Source organism: Seriola lalandi, unplaced genomic scaffold (assembly GCF_002814215.2).
Source record: "Seriola lalandi dorsalis isolate HSWRI2012SDOR001 ecotype SW California unplaced genomic scaffold, Sedor1 jcf7180002054284, whole genome shotgun sequence".
In the NCBI taxonomy this organism is placed as follows: Eukaryota; Metazoa; Chordata; class Actinopteri; order Carangiformes; family Carangidae; genus Seriola; species Seriola lalandi.
In genome coordinates, this window is record NW_019524837.1 from 106,806 (window position 1) to 121,418 (window position 14,613).

The 14,613-nt window shown below is 38.1% G+C and overlaps 3 protein-coding genes across 3 annotated transcripts in view; 1 reads left to right on the top strand and 2 right to left on the bottom strand.

Annotated features, from left to right (window-relative positions):
* The window catches only part of cirsr (corepressor of RBPJ and splicing regulator), a 5,894-nt gene extending 2,836 nt beyond the window's left edge, over positions 1 to 3,058 (bottom strand). The window contains exons 1-7 of the mRNA XM_023405715.2: positions 2,873 to 3,058; positions 1,762 to 1,856; positions 1,535 to 1,608; positions 1,384 to 1,397; positions 1,226 to 1,278; positions 1,080 to 1,128; positions 466 to 586 (exon numbers count right to left, since the gene is read on the bottom strand). Coding sequence (XP_023261483.1) covers positions 466 to 586; positions 1,080 to 1,128; positions 1,226 to 1,278; positions 1,384 to 1,397; positions 1,535 to 1,608; positions 1,762 to 1,856; positions 2,873 to 2,944 — 478 coding nt within the window. The 5' untranslated portion in view covers positions 2,945 to 3,058. The remainder of the gene's footprint in view (positions 1 to 465; positions 587 to 1,079; positions 1,129 to 1,225; positions 1,279 to 1,383; positions 1,398 to 1,534; positions 1,609 to 1,761; positions 1,857 to 2,872) is intronic.
* A 493-nt stretch (positions 3,059 to 3,551) lies between these two features.
* scrn3 (secernin 3) lies at positions 3,552 to 6,895 on the top strand. The gene is made up of 8 exons (XM_023405687.2): positions 3,552 to 3,683; positions 3,941 to 4,110; positions 4,240 to 4,421; positions 4,634 to 4,833; positions 5,476 to 5,688; positions 5,793 to 5,955; positions 6,060 to 6,240; positions 6,359 to 6,895. The coding sequence occupies exons 2-8, from the start codon at positions 3,955 to 3,957 to the stop codon at positions 6,518 to 6,520; spliced, it is 1,257 nt and encodes a 418-aa protein (XP_023261455.1). The 5' UTR covers positions 3,552 to 3,683; positions 3,941 to 3,954; the 3' UTR covers positions 6,521 to 6,895.
* gpr155a (G protein-coupled receptor 155a) overlaps positions 6,860 to 14,613 on the bottom strand; it is an 11,178-nt gene continuing 3,424 nt past the window's right edge. Inside the window, exons 6-16 of the mRNA XM_023405700.2 lie at positions 12,207 to 12,290; positions 11,964 to 12,084; positions 11,751 to 11,835; positions 11,348 to 11,438; positions 11,029 to 11,236; positions 10,050 to 10,139; positions 9,763 to 9,893; positions 9,244 to 9,339; positions 9,095 to 9,159; positions 8,847 to 8,984; positions 6,860 to 8,684 (exon numbers count right to left, since the gene is read on the bottom strand). Coding sequence (XP_023261468.1) covers positions 8,489 to 8,684; positions 8,847 to 8,984; positions 9,095 to 9,159; positions 9,244 to 9,339; positions 9,763 to 9,893; positions 10,050 to 10,139; positions 11,029 to 11,236; positions 11,348 to 11,438; positions 11,751 to 11,835; positions 11,964 to 12,084; positions 12,207 to 12,290 — 1,305 coding nt within the window. The 3' untranslated portion in view covers positions 6,860 to 8,488. The remainder of the gene's footprint in view (positions 8,685 to 8,846; positions 8,985 to 9,094; positions 9,160 to 9,243; positions 9,340 to 9,762; positions 9,894 to 10,049; positions 10,140 to 11,028; positions 11,237 to 11,347; positions 11,439 to 11,750; positions 11,836 to 11,963; positions 12,085 to 12,206; positions 12,291 to 14,613) is intronic.

Consider the following 14,613-nt stretch of genomic DNA (forward strand, 5'->3'; position numbering starts at 1 on the left):
TATATATATATATATATATATATATATATATGTACACACATATATATATATACACACACACGCATACATATATACATATTTGTAATGCAAATTTTAGCAGGTAAAATGTATATATATATATATATATATATATATATCACTTAAACGTATAATGATAATTTATCCTATTTGATCCAAATATTCATACGTGCTTATATGCTGATTCTTATTTCAATTAATCAGTCATGTTTAATTCATGTAAATAAAAATAAAAATAAAATAAGATACAATAAAAATGAAATCTGTATATGAAATCATAGTGGGGTTTTTTTGGTGTTCTTCTTTTTTTTAGACGTACATACCAAAGCATGTTAACATTTTATTACATTAATAAAATTGTCACACATAAAACAAAAGAACTGCAGAGGGATATGTTAACAATGATGTATTACACAATTATTGTATGAATTATTGTGTGTACTCTACCTGCTGCCTCCTCTGAGGCCACAGAGCTGGCATTGATACCCGACAGACCATAGAGAGGACACTCTCTGTCTGTGTTCACATGGCCCCATTTGTGACATTTGATGCATCTCACGTTGCGCACCTATGAATTTAACAACAGACATTACTTGCAATTCTCTCAATACTGGAGATACACGCATAATGATTTAAACCAAAGCTTACTCTACATATCATTTTAAAAGGCAAAATACATTCCACTTCAAATTCACAAGCTCTGGTTTTATTTTTGAAAAGGTGCAATGTGTAATTCATACACAGTGTATTTTGTAATACAGTAGTTCACAATCTCGATCCTTAAAAGAAATCAATGTCTACATGCGAGCCCCTATTCACAGGTTATGGCTTGAGTGTGAACATGTGCTGCAAACACTGCAACTAAAGAGTGACTTTTTCTTTTCAAACTGTCTCATTTATAGATCCGGGAAGACATGAAAGTTACATGGAAGTATTACACAAGAAACAAAAAGCAAAAATCTGAGAAAAACAAAATAATTTTGTTAACCAGACATAGTGTTTGTCATTGTTTCTCATTCCTTTAATCAACTTGTTATATATTCTTACAAACCATCAAGTACCTGGATTCCAAACGGCTGATCCCTAATATTCATGTCATCTTTTGCATACCTGCATAAGAAAATGAAAGACACAAATAATACATATTTTAGAGGAACATTGGACAATATGCCAGAAAATGTTATTGCGTATAAAATCAACCACTGACTTCTCACGAGGAGCCACCTTCTGCCACTCAAATTTGTACTCTTCTTCCCCATCCTGACAAATAAAAACATTTCATTATGAATTTCAATATGTAAACATATCTTGTTATGAATGATTGGAAAGTGATGTAAATCAAGTTAATTATTTTCTCTACTTTACCTCTTTCTTTTCCTCTTTAGGAAAGATGACAGTTATGAAAAAAGAACAAGAATTAAAATTTTAATGCCTTATTTTCTTAATAAGAAAATGTTTGAAACTGCAAATACTATTTAGTAGGGATCACAGATGATTAGCTCAAGTGATTATTTACCTTTGGATGCTCCGGGTGGAGCCTCGTACATGAAATTGAGGCCATTTTTAACACGATCATCTCCCATCAACAACCTAAAGGTAAGAAACCAATATTATGAACTTTATTACACTTTTTTAATGGTGTTTATCTGCATTTACAATTACAGATTTGTTTACAACAAATCTTACATTAAGACAACAGTTATTGTGTGGTACAAGATATATCATCCTTTAAATTTATCTGACCTGTTGTTGTAAGTGTCCTGCTCTTTCAGGTATGCCTGCATTAGATCTTCTTGCTTTTTCTTCTCGAAACTCAGTTTCTGCTCTGCAATCCATACCTGTAAGATACAGAGAAAAGGAGGATAATAGCGCATATTTGACCTACTTCTTCATACATGTCCAACAATTTTTTAGGGCCAGCTTGCTTGCCTTACACGCAAATACTTACGTAAGTAATTTGGCTATAAGAAGGTTCAGTTCGTGCACACATATGCAATCACTGCCCTGTACCTACCCCATGTTTTGTACTGGAGCTGAGATGATTAGTCAGTTGACTGAACAGTTAATTAGTTGACCAACTGAAAACTGACAGTAATATCTGAGGGTTTCAGCTTTTAAAATGTGAAGATTTGTTTCTTTTGTTTGTTTTGCACAGCAGTAAATTGAATACCTTTGTCTTCTGCACTGAATTGTGAAGTGTAGCGATGTGTATAAAAATAAATTTCGATTACTAATATGTAGCAGAGTGGACTCACAACCTATTTTCATCTGCAGACCATTGGCTGCACATATAGCTAGAAATACATGAACTACTACTTCTAAACACAACACTTGCACATACTGTATATGAAATTGCATTAACAACCAGCAGTGGGTTGTATTGCACAAAAATACCAGGACACTTCGAACTTATTATGGAATACGATCTCACTCAATCAAAAATCTTTAGTACAGTTTATTAGATATGACTGGTCAGCTTCTGTTTTCGAGCGTAGACACAATTTACGATTTAGAACTAGGATGTCTTGCTCAGAACATTAACAATGGCTCTCCCTCGAAAGACCAGTGAACTTAAGAAAGATTAAGTGAAGGTTGTGACTTTAACTTAGTTACAATTTACAACAGTCATGGCTTTATTCAACTACACCCTACCCTTGTCTACAGCCATGATTCATACAGAATAGAGCCTCTAGACTGAGGACAACATTTTTTATCAAGTAACTATGAAAGCGGGTCACGTTGGCTCTTGCTAACTTAGCAACCTGGGCTAGCATAAGCAATACACAGTAGGCATAGCTCGTTAGCTAGTAGGCTAATCGGCTATCTTACAGTCCTCACTGTAACTCGTACTCACCTTTTTGATGTTTGACTTCGACGCAGGATGAAAATCTTTCTTGCACATGAAATTTGCAAACGACTTCCCCATGGCTGACGGCCTATATCGTTATCTAAATTGAAAACGTAGTGTTAAAATTTAGCTAGCGGAGCCGTTGGCGCAGATTCCCCCCGCTTGTAAACAAACGTTCCCGCATGAAGACAGTTCTACATTGGATAAAGGAGAGCCAACCGGACTACAGAAGTAAATTTAAGTAAACCTATGATTTGAAATGGATTTATGAAAGTTTTTTTTTCTTTTTTTGAAACTGCCTTAAATCCCCCTGTATGCCACACACATTATGACACAGCAATCATGGAGCTACATTATTTGGAAAATATAAAGCAAAAACGAAATTGTTTCATTGAAAATAATAATAATTAATAATAATTTTGCACATGTAATGAAAGAGGAGTACATTTGCTTCACAGGCAGATCTTATATTATACTATGACTGGTTAAATTGTCAATCATTATTTATGTTAAATTATTCCCTATCTGATCATCGAAATGTTAAAAATACAAAATGGATCTGTCGGAGGCAAATAGTAAAGGCTCTAGGAATCCCAGCAGCCAAAGTAATAATCTAGAATGAGGAGTACAGGTTAAAATGTGTAAAGATGTGAGCCTGATACTCGCTTTACTACGAATATAAAACGGACTTCATCTCGGTCACGTGACTGCTGTGCTTCCGTGTCAGAGAGTGAACTGGTGAAATCATATGGAAACAGAGATGAGAATAGAAACTTACGCTGACAGTGACAGTGCCCGGTAACACTGGCAAATATAGGTAAGGTTACTTTTTGTACTGGTCACAGCATTACATGACACTGCACACTGGCTAACTGGCATTAAATAAAATACTGAACACTTATTTAGCTCTAAATCGGAACTCATATCACTGAGGTGTATTCAAGTTAGTGTTGTTGCAGTTTTTGCTTATGCTAAGGTAACCATGCTCTTTAAATCTGACCATTAGATAGGCCTATACATTTGTGTATTTGTAACCTAACCAGTGAGTTGTTCTCTCTGTTTTACTCTCATCAGTTTTGTGATTCAAAATGCACCCATCCTCATGCGATACATTTGTGGCTCTGCCCCCCTCCACTGAGGGACAACGCATAATCTTTGGGAAAAACTCTGACAGGCCTTGTGATGAAGTCCAGGAGGTGGTGTATTTTCCTGCTGAAAACTACGGTGCAGAGGAGAAGGTTGAGGTAGGTAACACAGACAGCCTGTTATTACCCTCCAACCTTCACTTTCCCACATTGTGTCTGCTCTTTGGTGAATGAGCCATCAGATAAACATTAACAGACTTTGCCCCTGTGTCTTGTTTGTCTTCTAAGTGTACGTACATAGAGATTGAGCAGGTTGCCCACACTTATGCAGTTGTGTTGAGCAGACCAGCATGGCTGTGGGGGGCAGAGATGGGCGCAAATGAGCATCAAGTGTGTATTGGAAATGAGGCAGTGTGGGGCAGAGAGAGTGCTGATGGTGACGAGGCGCTTCTTGGCATGGATCTTGTCAGGTAAACCCCCCTCAGAGTTGTCTGTATTTCCAAGCCTCTGTGACTTGCCAAATCATGCCCATCTTGTGGTGCAAAGGGACATTTAATGACATAGTACCAACCAGAAACGATTTCATGTAATTCTTTCTTCAGCAGGCTTTTGTCAGTTCAGAATAAATTTGTGTGAAACACTCATAGACAAAACATGAATCTGTTACCCTGCAATTTCACAGGCTTGGACTTGAAAGAGCCGACACAGCTGAGAATGCAGTGAATGTCATTACTGAGCTGCTGGAGAAATATGGTCAGGGAGGATCTTGCATGGAAGATGAGTGTGGCTTCACCTACCACAACAGCTTCCTAATCTCAGACAGGAAGGAGGCATGGCTGCTGGAAACATCAGGGAAGTACTGGGCCGCGGAAAGAGTGGAAGGTAAGACAGACCTACAGAAACAGAATGGGAGCCTATTTGTTCTGCCCCTGGAGGAAATTAAACCTGCTCTGTTTGTGCTGTAACTTGAAACTTAAAACACATTGCAAATGCAGCCCACCATTTAAATTCTGTTACTTTATCACAGATAAACTGGTATCAGTGCATATGTCATCCACTTGGCAAGAAGTTGCAGTCCAAAATGCCAAATACACTGTATGTTTGAGGTAGTTCAGAAACAGTGTCTCCATTACAGAGTGTGACCACCAGAGAGCGCTGGCAAGTTTGTTTTTCAACTGTAAAATGTCCCACTCAGTACATATATCGATCACAATTCTTTAATAACCAAATTTAATGGGTTTTTAACTCTCAGACTCATTAATGACATCTGCCTTGAAAACACAGTCTACAGTAGCATTTAAAGTTTTTCACTTTTCTGCAGTTAAGGGCCACCTTCCTTTTGTTTTTGTGCTCCTGCAGTCATAACTGAAGTCAGCTTAAAACAGCCTTACACGATTCTGCAGTAATAGAGTTTTCTAATAACACACAGCACTGCTTAGGTTGTTGTTGAATAATGGCATTACATGCATTGTTGCTGCATGTTTTCATTTTGATGGCTAATCATCACATTTTACCCCTCTCTAGCTGGATATCGCAACATCTCCAACCAGTATGGCATAACGACTAAGATAGACAAGGAACATCCAGAGATGAGGGAATACGCACGAAGCAAGGGCTGGTGGGACGGAGAGACTGAGTTCAACTTTGCTACAGTCTACTCCTTTATGACTACAGCCAGAATAGAGGCCTCTGGGAGCCGATACTGTGAGGGGAAGGCGTTGTTGGAAAAGAGCAACGGTTAGTTTATGCGCACTTCACTGTGGAAATGTGGGACTGCATCAGGGGAAAACATTGAATGACTTCTACCACTGTTTATGCATGTCTTGATTTGTTTACTCAAGGCCACATCACCGCTGAGACAATGATGGATATCCTGAGGGATAAAGATAGTGGCATCAACATGGAGGGCATGTTCATGACGACAGGAAGTATGGTGTCAGTGATTCCAACGAATCCTGCTCTGCCAGGCGTTCACTACTTTACAGCAACTCCAGACCCTGAAAGGTAACGAACTTGGCCTTGCTTGGTAAAGCTGGTAAAGCATCCTTTAAAACTTATTTTCACAGGAGTTTATAATGATTTACAAAGTGATTTTTTTTGTCTGACAGGTCTGTATTCAAGCCCTTTGTCTTTGTGAAACACATTAATCCGCTGAAGGCGACGACCTCTCCCAGTTATGGTCCAAATGACCCCGTAAAGAAGAAACCCCGCTTCCAGAGCAAGCCCGACCGCAAACATGAGTTGTTTGTCAAGCATGAGCTAGTGGCTGCCATTATTGACACCTACAAGGTTTAACAATTTAATTCAACTCTGCATTTTACCTAAATTTGTCATTTAGTTTAGTGTGGTCACAACATGTATTTATAAATTCTACATTTTCTTTTATGGTTTGTCTTTTTGTCTATAGGACAGAGGAAAGAAGATCACAGAAAGCATGAGGCAGCTAGAAAAGGAGAAGATGAAAGAGATGGAGAAGATTCTTTCAGATGGTATTGGGGACCCTGATTTATTGGCAAATCAGTTCCCAAGCTCTGTCCAGGAGGAGATGGCTACGTACAGCAAAAGCTGAGAGGACTGCAGCTTGTTGGAACCACAAAACAGGTTTCCAGAGTGAAAGTAGCAGTAAATGTCTCTGAGGTTTGTTTGACTTTTAGTCTTGTAAAAGTACAAACATGCTTGCATAATTAACCCGGTGAATCAGAACATAACATTAATTAACATCATTATATAAAAAAACATGAAGCAGCACCGGATACCGGGGCAGTAAAATGTTGTAGAGGATGTGTGTGTAGAATCATAGGCCAAAAATACAGGACAGTACCTATTCATTATGTCATACATGATTTTAGGGTTCAGTTGCAAAATGTATTGATTAATATGAAGCCTTTGACAGAAATTGTGTTACACATTCTATTAAAGTATTTTTATTAAAAATATCAACAAATGTTTTTACACATTTTTTTTATTACACAAATAAACACAAAACTTTGCACTTAAAAAAAGATTTTTAATTATATTACTATAAACCTGAGAGAAATTTAGAATTACAGCAGCTCGCACTTAACTCACTTTCATGAGACTTCCAAGTTCATAATGTTTATGTGGAGGATACTGTGTTTGACAGAGTCAAGGTGAACACTTTAAAATAACCATATCCATTAACACTTAGATCTGACACATATTCAGGTATTCAGTCCTTGAGCCTTGCTACCACATTATGGTCAGGACTTATTCATGGAGATGGCCATTTTTCAACAGACAGTTTGCTTTTGTTGTCATTAAAAAATAATTAAACAATTATAAGAAGGCCATGGAAATATGGAGAATACTTTTTTTTTTCAAACCAACCAGTTACTTTGTGTATACTGCTCGCATAGTCCTGGTAAACAGTGTAATAACTGTTCTACGTCAGTGTCAAGTCACATTAAGCTGCAGGTAACCAAAGCAACAATACTTACGCTGCATGCTACATTACCAGTTAACTAACTGGTGAAAGTCATTTCATTATAAATTAAACTGGCAACAAAAAAAAACATAAAAATGGATAAATATTCAGACTCATCTTCCCTTCTTTCCTCTGGCAAGTAGCTTTGATAGAAGAGTGAAAATACGACCTGAGGTGTATGAATATAACATAAATGCATTCACTGGATGAGTGGGAGTTTTCACCTGCACCTCTAATTTGGTATGTTAGGGCACCTTTTTTGTCGATTATTTCTCACATAATGGCATGAAATAAATCTACTCAAATTTCAAGTACACATATTTACTGCATGACAATAATTCAAGTCTAGTCTAGCCTAGTTTTAGGAATAAGTCCCATCATGTTAAAATATTACTAAACAGCTTCATTGCAGATTAAAGGATGCAGCAACATTACTACAAGAGTCAATCAGGAACATGAACAGACATGTAAATAAACTGCCAGAAAGTGACAGACCTTAGCATTATTGCCCAATCTGTCTGTGATAGATATTTGTTAGAATTTGAGGACTGACTTCCTGATGAAACTCTTAACGCACTGTATTAAGCATTAGGTCCATGTTTCGATTTTCCACAAAAGAGATTATAACTGCCACTTCTGTTAGTCTCACTTTCAGTTTCAGGCAGCCCTGACTGACTAGCAATGGTGCCACAATACCAAAATGTGAATTATTAAATGTAAAATGGCAGAAATAACAAGGAGGTTAAAAATTTCCCCATACATTGTTCAGGATACATGTTCTACATGTACTTTACTAATTCCCTTTAAGACCAACTCCACACAATGCATAGTACCCTGGCCTTTTAGTTTCAAGTCTGTTGTGCTTCTGACCACACCTACATCACGGTCAGATGTGTTCGGTTCTAACATCCAACTGTGATGTTGTGCCACACAACAGTGCAATGTGAAATGCTGTACTTGTACAGGGTGTGGACAAGAGCATGGCAGTGCAAACAGAATTTTAAATCTGGGTGCTAATACTTGTTCCTCCTGTTACACCACCTCAGGATGTACCTTTAGGATTAAACAGCTGTCAACTTTGACCTTTTTGACTTATGTCATGAAGCGGTAATACAGGCGACTGTCTTGGAAGCTGTATTCCTCCTTGATGTGCTGGAGCACACCGCCCTGTTGTAACCGCATCCCATAGAGTACCGCCTCACCATGGTCCTGAGCCAAGCCCACCTGCTGAAGCCACTCCACAAGTTCACAGCCAAGAAAACAGTCCACCATAGTCCTCTTTCCACACCTGAAAGTCAAAAGAAGCATTCACCCAAAGGTCTATTGATTTTTCTTTATGGGTAGCCACAAGAAGCAGAGGAGAAGCAGACAGAGCCCACAGACAGAAAATGATTTATGAAGTATTGTGGTTTGTGAATTACGGCTAGTGAGTAAAACTATGCGCTCTCACCTTCTCTTTTTAACAATATCATGAAAACACTGGTCTTTGTGGTATTTAGTGAACTGCGTGCAGGTCATTCTGACATCCTCTGGTAAATCACTCTGCAGCTGCTCTTCTCGCTTCTTTCCATACCACAGATTGTATAACCTAAGACCATTCACAAAAACAATTTTTAAATGCATGTACACAGTATACTATTTAGTGTAGTATGCACTATACACAGTATATTGTGTGTGTAATGTGTAAATGTTCTTTACCTCTTCTTAAATGGTAATAGAATCAAATGCTTGTCCAGCCCAAACAGAGCGAAGGAGAGAAAACCCTGGCAACAGAAATCATGTCATGACACTGATATGAAGTGACAACATATACTCACAATCTTAGTACTACATTATTTGAACCAAACCTGTCCATAGTTGGCCACAGCACAGAAGAACTGCAGCTCCAAGTAGAGTCTACCAGGGATGGGGTTAAATAGCAACCACAAGCAGCTGGACAAGTTCTGTGATAACAGCAAGTAAGAGGAATTTCAGGTTGGAGATATCAAACTAGCAAATATTGTTGACAAGAACAGTTGTGTGAACATGACTGCATTGGAACAATTCATTTAGTGTCAGTGGCAGATACTAAACTGCCTTGAAAGTTGTGAATAGTTTTTTCAATATATTTTAGACTCACAGAAATGCATAAAAACACACGCCACAAGATGTAATGGTATTTCTATTTAGTATTATTTAATACGTTTTTATTTAATGGGTTTTCTGAATGGGTTTCTTTGGAGAAGTCCTCCTCTGACACTAACAGGAGGTAGAAATTACACAGCTCAGCCATTTGTGTCTGATTTGGTTTGTGATGCACTAAATATAATAATGCAGGCAGAAAGGCCGACTTCATGTGTAGAAGTGAAAGGTGGTGGTTTACTCACAGCAAGCAAGCTGACAGTCAGAAGCAGACATAAGAGCACATGACGGGCCACTTGTCTATCTGCAACCTGTTGAAGCTCTTCCACTTGGACAAGCAGACACTCTGTTGACTCACACCTGTTCTCACATGGACCTGTGAGGAGGAAAGAGAACAGAGATTTAAAACATTGTATCTTAGTAATTTTAGAAAAAAAAAAGCAGTGTATTCCCCCAACAAAGGTTTAATAATTATGGTTATTTTGTGCTGATATGAGTGAAAATGCATGTCATTTGCTTATCAATACAATACCTGTGAGTGTGGTTGGTATGTTGTTCATATTTGTGCTGATGATCATGTCAGGCATGGGCTGCGGCTGTTCACAGTCACATATGAGGCATGCTAGTAACAAAGTGACAAAAGTGAAACTGATTGCAATACCATCCCTGTTCACACTAGTAGCAGAGAGCAGACACAATGTGTAAGTAATTCAATGAACTAAGTAACACAATAGTAAAGCAGAGTGTAATTCAATACATGCTGTTATACATTTTACATTGACTTGGTTTTTATTAACACATTTGCAACACTTATGCTGCTGTAAGATATTGGAATCCTCTTATATTCCAAAAAAATAAGTATCCCACAAATCACATTCATATCACAACGCTTTCCCCACTGGTTTGCAGCTATTAGTAGTAGTAGTCGTTACTCACGCTGTTACTGTCTCTAGTTAACCACTCATTTGCTAACGTTCCTTTCTTGACATCTCCTTTCAAAGTAACACAAACTTTAGCCGTGGAGGCTCAATTACAAGTCAAAGTCATGTGACATATTTTCAACAGCTTGATTTCTGGGAAATTATGTGTTCCATAATGCATTATTCATTCTAAAGAAGGAACTAAACTTATCAACACTTTAATGTTTCCTCCAGATTATGACATCCAACAAGGTTTCTTCCTACTTTCAACATTTCAATGTTTACTTTTCGATTGTGTAGTTGCAGAGGCTTCAGACATCAGACAGAAGTTGCATTGCCTATGCAGAAGTTTGCTATAGACAACATGTAGATAAGGGGTTAGTCCTCACTTTGGATTATTGATTATTCTCGTCCTTTCCTCTCCAACTTGGATTTTGACAACTAACAAGCCATTTTAGATGTTAGTATCATGTGCTGTGATTTTTATCACCAAACTATTGTACTTGGAAACTCATCAAAGTGAAACGATCAAACGGATCATAATTAAATTAATTTGAGTCTGAGTTCCCCTATTTACCATAGGGAAAGTACCTCTGTTGAGATCTCCTGATGGGGTGACTGGCTCAACCAGAGTCTGGTTTTCTGGTTCAACTTCAGTCACAAGATTCTCTCCACTGCCAGATGAAGAGTTTCCCTCTTGGACTTGGTCACTCTGGGCCCAGCTTCCTCTACTGAGACACACAAGTGAACCCCCTCCCAGCAGTATGCTGAAGGCGACTACGACTATGGTGCAGATTATCTGTCAACATACACAAACACAGTATTCAAACGTTTTAGTAATTCTCAGCTGGTACCCAAACAGATGCTAACCATCAGAGGAAAGGAATATAATTGCCATTCATGTTGTTACCTGCTGTTTGCCATAAAAAAATGTTGAGTCAATCGTGCCAGACATTTTTTCCCCAGATATGAGCAAGACAGCAGTTAGTAAGGCTGGTATCCTGTTAATAGAGACAATATTTACATACTGACAATATCAAAAAGTAAAACATAAACCAGCTCAGTGACACTGAATTGTACATGAAATTTGCAGGAATGTTTGGTTTATCATTTACATTCAACTGAGGTGTCAGCACCCCAGTGTAAAACCACCCCCAGTACTCTTGATCCAAGTTTTAGTCAGTATCTGTTAACATATATAAATCTAAGCTAAACTGTGAATTCTATTTTAGGCTTCATATTGTATTATTATACCTTTTAGTGAACTGGAAAAACAAGTGTAGTTTCATTTCTTTGTTCATAAAGTGACTCACCCCCAGCCTGCAATGACGAACATGGCTGGTGAAACTTTCAGATCCTCAAACCTTTTCAGGAGCACAAGTGAGAGTGCTATTAAACCTAAAACAACAAAGTATGCATTGCAACATTAGCAATCAAACTTAATATATCCATACCTATCTGGGTAATGTAATACAGTTTAATGTGAGGCTAATGTTGGTGGATGGTCGTGTGCATTCACAACATACCTGGCCACACATAAGTACTGTAGAGCGAGGTACATATTAATGTGAAAGTCAAGACCTGCCCGATGAAGTTGTCGCCTTTCACCACAAAGTTCCACAGGATCATCCCAATGCAAGTCAGAAACTAAAGACCACACCATAACAAATGTTGGCATTTGTGAAGTTACACTAACAGTTACATTTCTTTTGTTGGTTTAATTAAAGGCTAATAAAACCAATTTAGAGTATATTTGCACATGTGCTCACCTGTGCCAAGAAAAGGTTGACAGTAAACATGTGAGGTAGCCTCTTGAATTTCTTGCTTAAAAACATGACAGCAATTGTCCACACCTGTCAGAGAAAACACATAGATTTCAAATTATTCATGTTTACCAACACAAAGACTTTTGCACAGATGCTTCGTACAACTAATATTTAACTTTGCTGGCTGGTTGTTCAATGTAACATCAAAGGATAGGTTGAATTATTCCACAAAATGACATACTTAAGCAGTAGAAACATTGAAGAAGAAGAATTAAAGAATATGATACTGCAGAATACAAACACAAATGTGAACATGTTTCACTACTGCATTGATTATAATTTCATTATATATGGGTTTCGTCAAAGTTACACTGAAAGTGAGAATAAATGAGGAAGTAAGTCTGTATCTCAGGAAAGCGTTCGCTCACACATCCTCTAAGTAACGGAGCCTTTTTATGTTACAGTAAGCCATGTAAATGTATTTTCCCTTTACTTGTCTGAAACAATTCAACATTAGCAACTAGCAAAAGTGAACCGTGTCAACATCAATCATGGCAGGCCAAACTACTTGCAATTATGAAGTAAAACGTGCTCTATCAAATGCTTTATGAGGCTATTTTAACGTCACTGTTTACCTCAGTTTCCACATACTGAGATAAAACAAAATAATCAGATGATAGAAAGTCAGTTATAATAACTTATAAAAGATTATCCAACAAAAACCATATATAGGAAGCGGCTAGTTGTGACTCACCAGTGCAACTAAGCTCACTATGCTTATGTTAAAGCTGACATTCTGCAGTGCATTCATCAAAAACTGAGGATCCTTCCAGCGGATTGTAAGTAACCAGGCAGAAACATACATTATTGGAGCTGAGAGAAAAGTGCTGATCACCATCCCAGAGGTTACCTGTTAGGAGGTAGAACAGAAAATAATGTACAGTGAGTTACAAAGACACAGTATCCGAATGGCAGACAGAAGGTTGGCAGGTAGATGTAAACAACTCACAACTTCTAGCTCTGCGTTATAATAGACAGCATAGATAGCCACACTTGGTGCAGTAGGAAACACTCCATAAAGAAAGGCATAATTGGAGAGGCTTGAGTGGTTCAAAGTACTGGTGTTGCTGTTGTCCAACAGATCCACCATGTCCTTACAAATCAGGGGCATTAGCAACCTGAAACACAACAAAAGATTGGTGTTATGTATCATTATTTGAGGGTTAGTTCACACTATGCTGTAAAATGCAATTGTGTTAAAATATTTACATACACAAGCTGTTATCATGCTACACTCTCCTGACACCTCTTAACATGTCATGCATTTGGTAAAAGGCTTGTGGTCTGAGAAAGGTCTGAGTCATCCAAAGCATCAGCAGAAAGCATACGTTCAGAGAACTTTATAAACCTCTAACTTGCTGACTCTTTCAACACTGCTAGAGGATGTCTAATTATGAAAATGCAAGGTCATCTATTTTAAAAAAGGTCATCTCTTGTACAAAATGGCCATCAGGTGCAATGAAGACATTAGTGTTTTCCACTCACAGTTTTGCGGTAATGAGTAATATCAGTGTAACAACGGTGGATCTGGTCAGTTTCCCTAACTGCCCCACCATGGACAGACCCAAGTAGAACAGAGCTGCTCCCCCGAAAGAATTGGCCAAGCCATCCACAAATTCAGCCATGAAGGCAGGAATTGTCTGGTGCAGGACAAAGTGGGCGATGATGCCAATGACAACCATGAATACAATAGGGTTCTTTAAGACCTGTAAAACTACAAGTCCCACTATCATAAGTTTGCTCTGCTGGTGGTTTCCCTCATCCTTCCACTTCTGGATCTCACAGAAGGCAAAGCCGATGGGATTTAGAAGCATCAGGGACACAGGTGCAACCAGGTAGATGTACTGGAGGTACTCTGGGTATGTGCTCTGATATAGGGCTTCAACTATGGAGAAAAGTGAAGGCAAATATTTCAGTATGTTGTGATGTGGTGCAAATGTAGTCAAGAAAATCAAGAACATCAAAAATAAAATATTGACACGATTGCATCATACCCGCCTTGATAAACCCCAACATAAAAACTGCTCTGCTAGTGTACACAAGTCTCTTATAAACAAATGGCTTCAAGGTCTGCAGATGTTTGGATTTAAATGGTGCTGGAGTCTGAATAGCTGACTATGAAGAGATTTCAGCCGCAGAACAATGGTTCGAATTGGAAAAGTTCCAGACGTTTTAGTCAGTGAAGTGAAAGCAAAATAAAAGCTGTTTATTGGAAATGCCAACACTGAATTATGAATAGAAGGAAAATATGGCTAAGGTCAGTTCTTCAGGAATGCTTAGATGGGTTTGTTTTTAATTTGATAACAGCCTGAGAAGAATACTTGACTATGAATACAGCAACATTACTTTC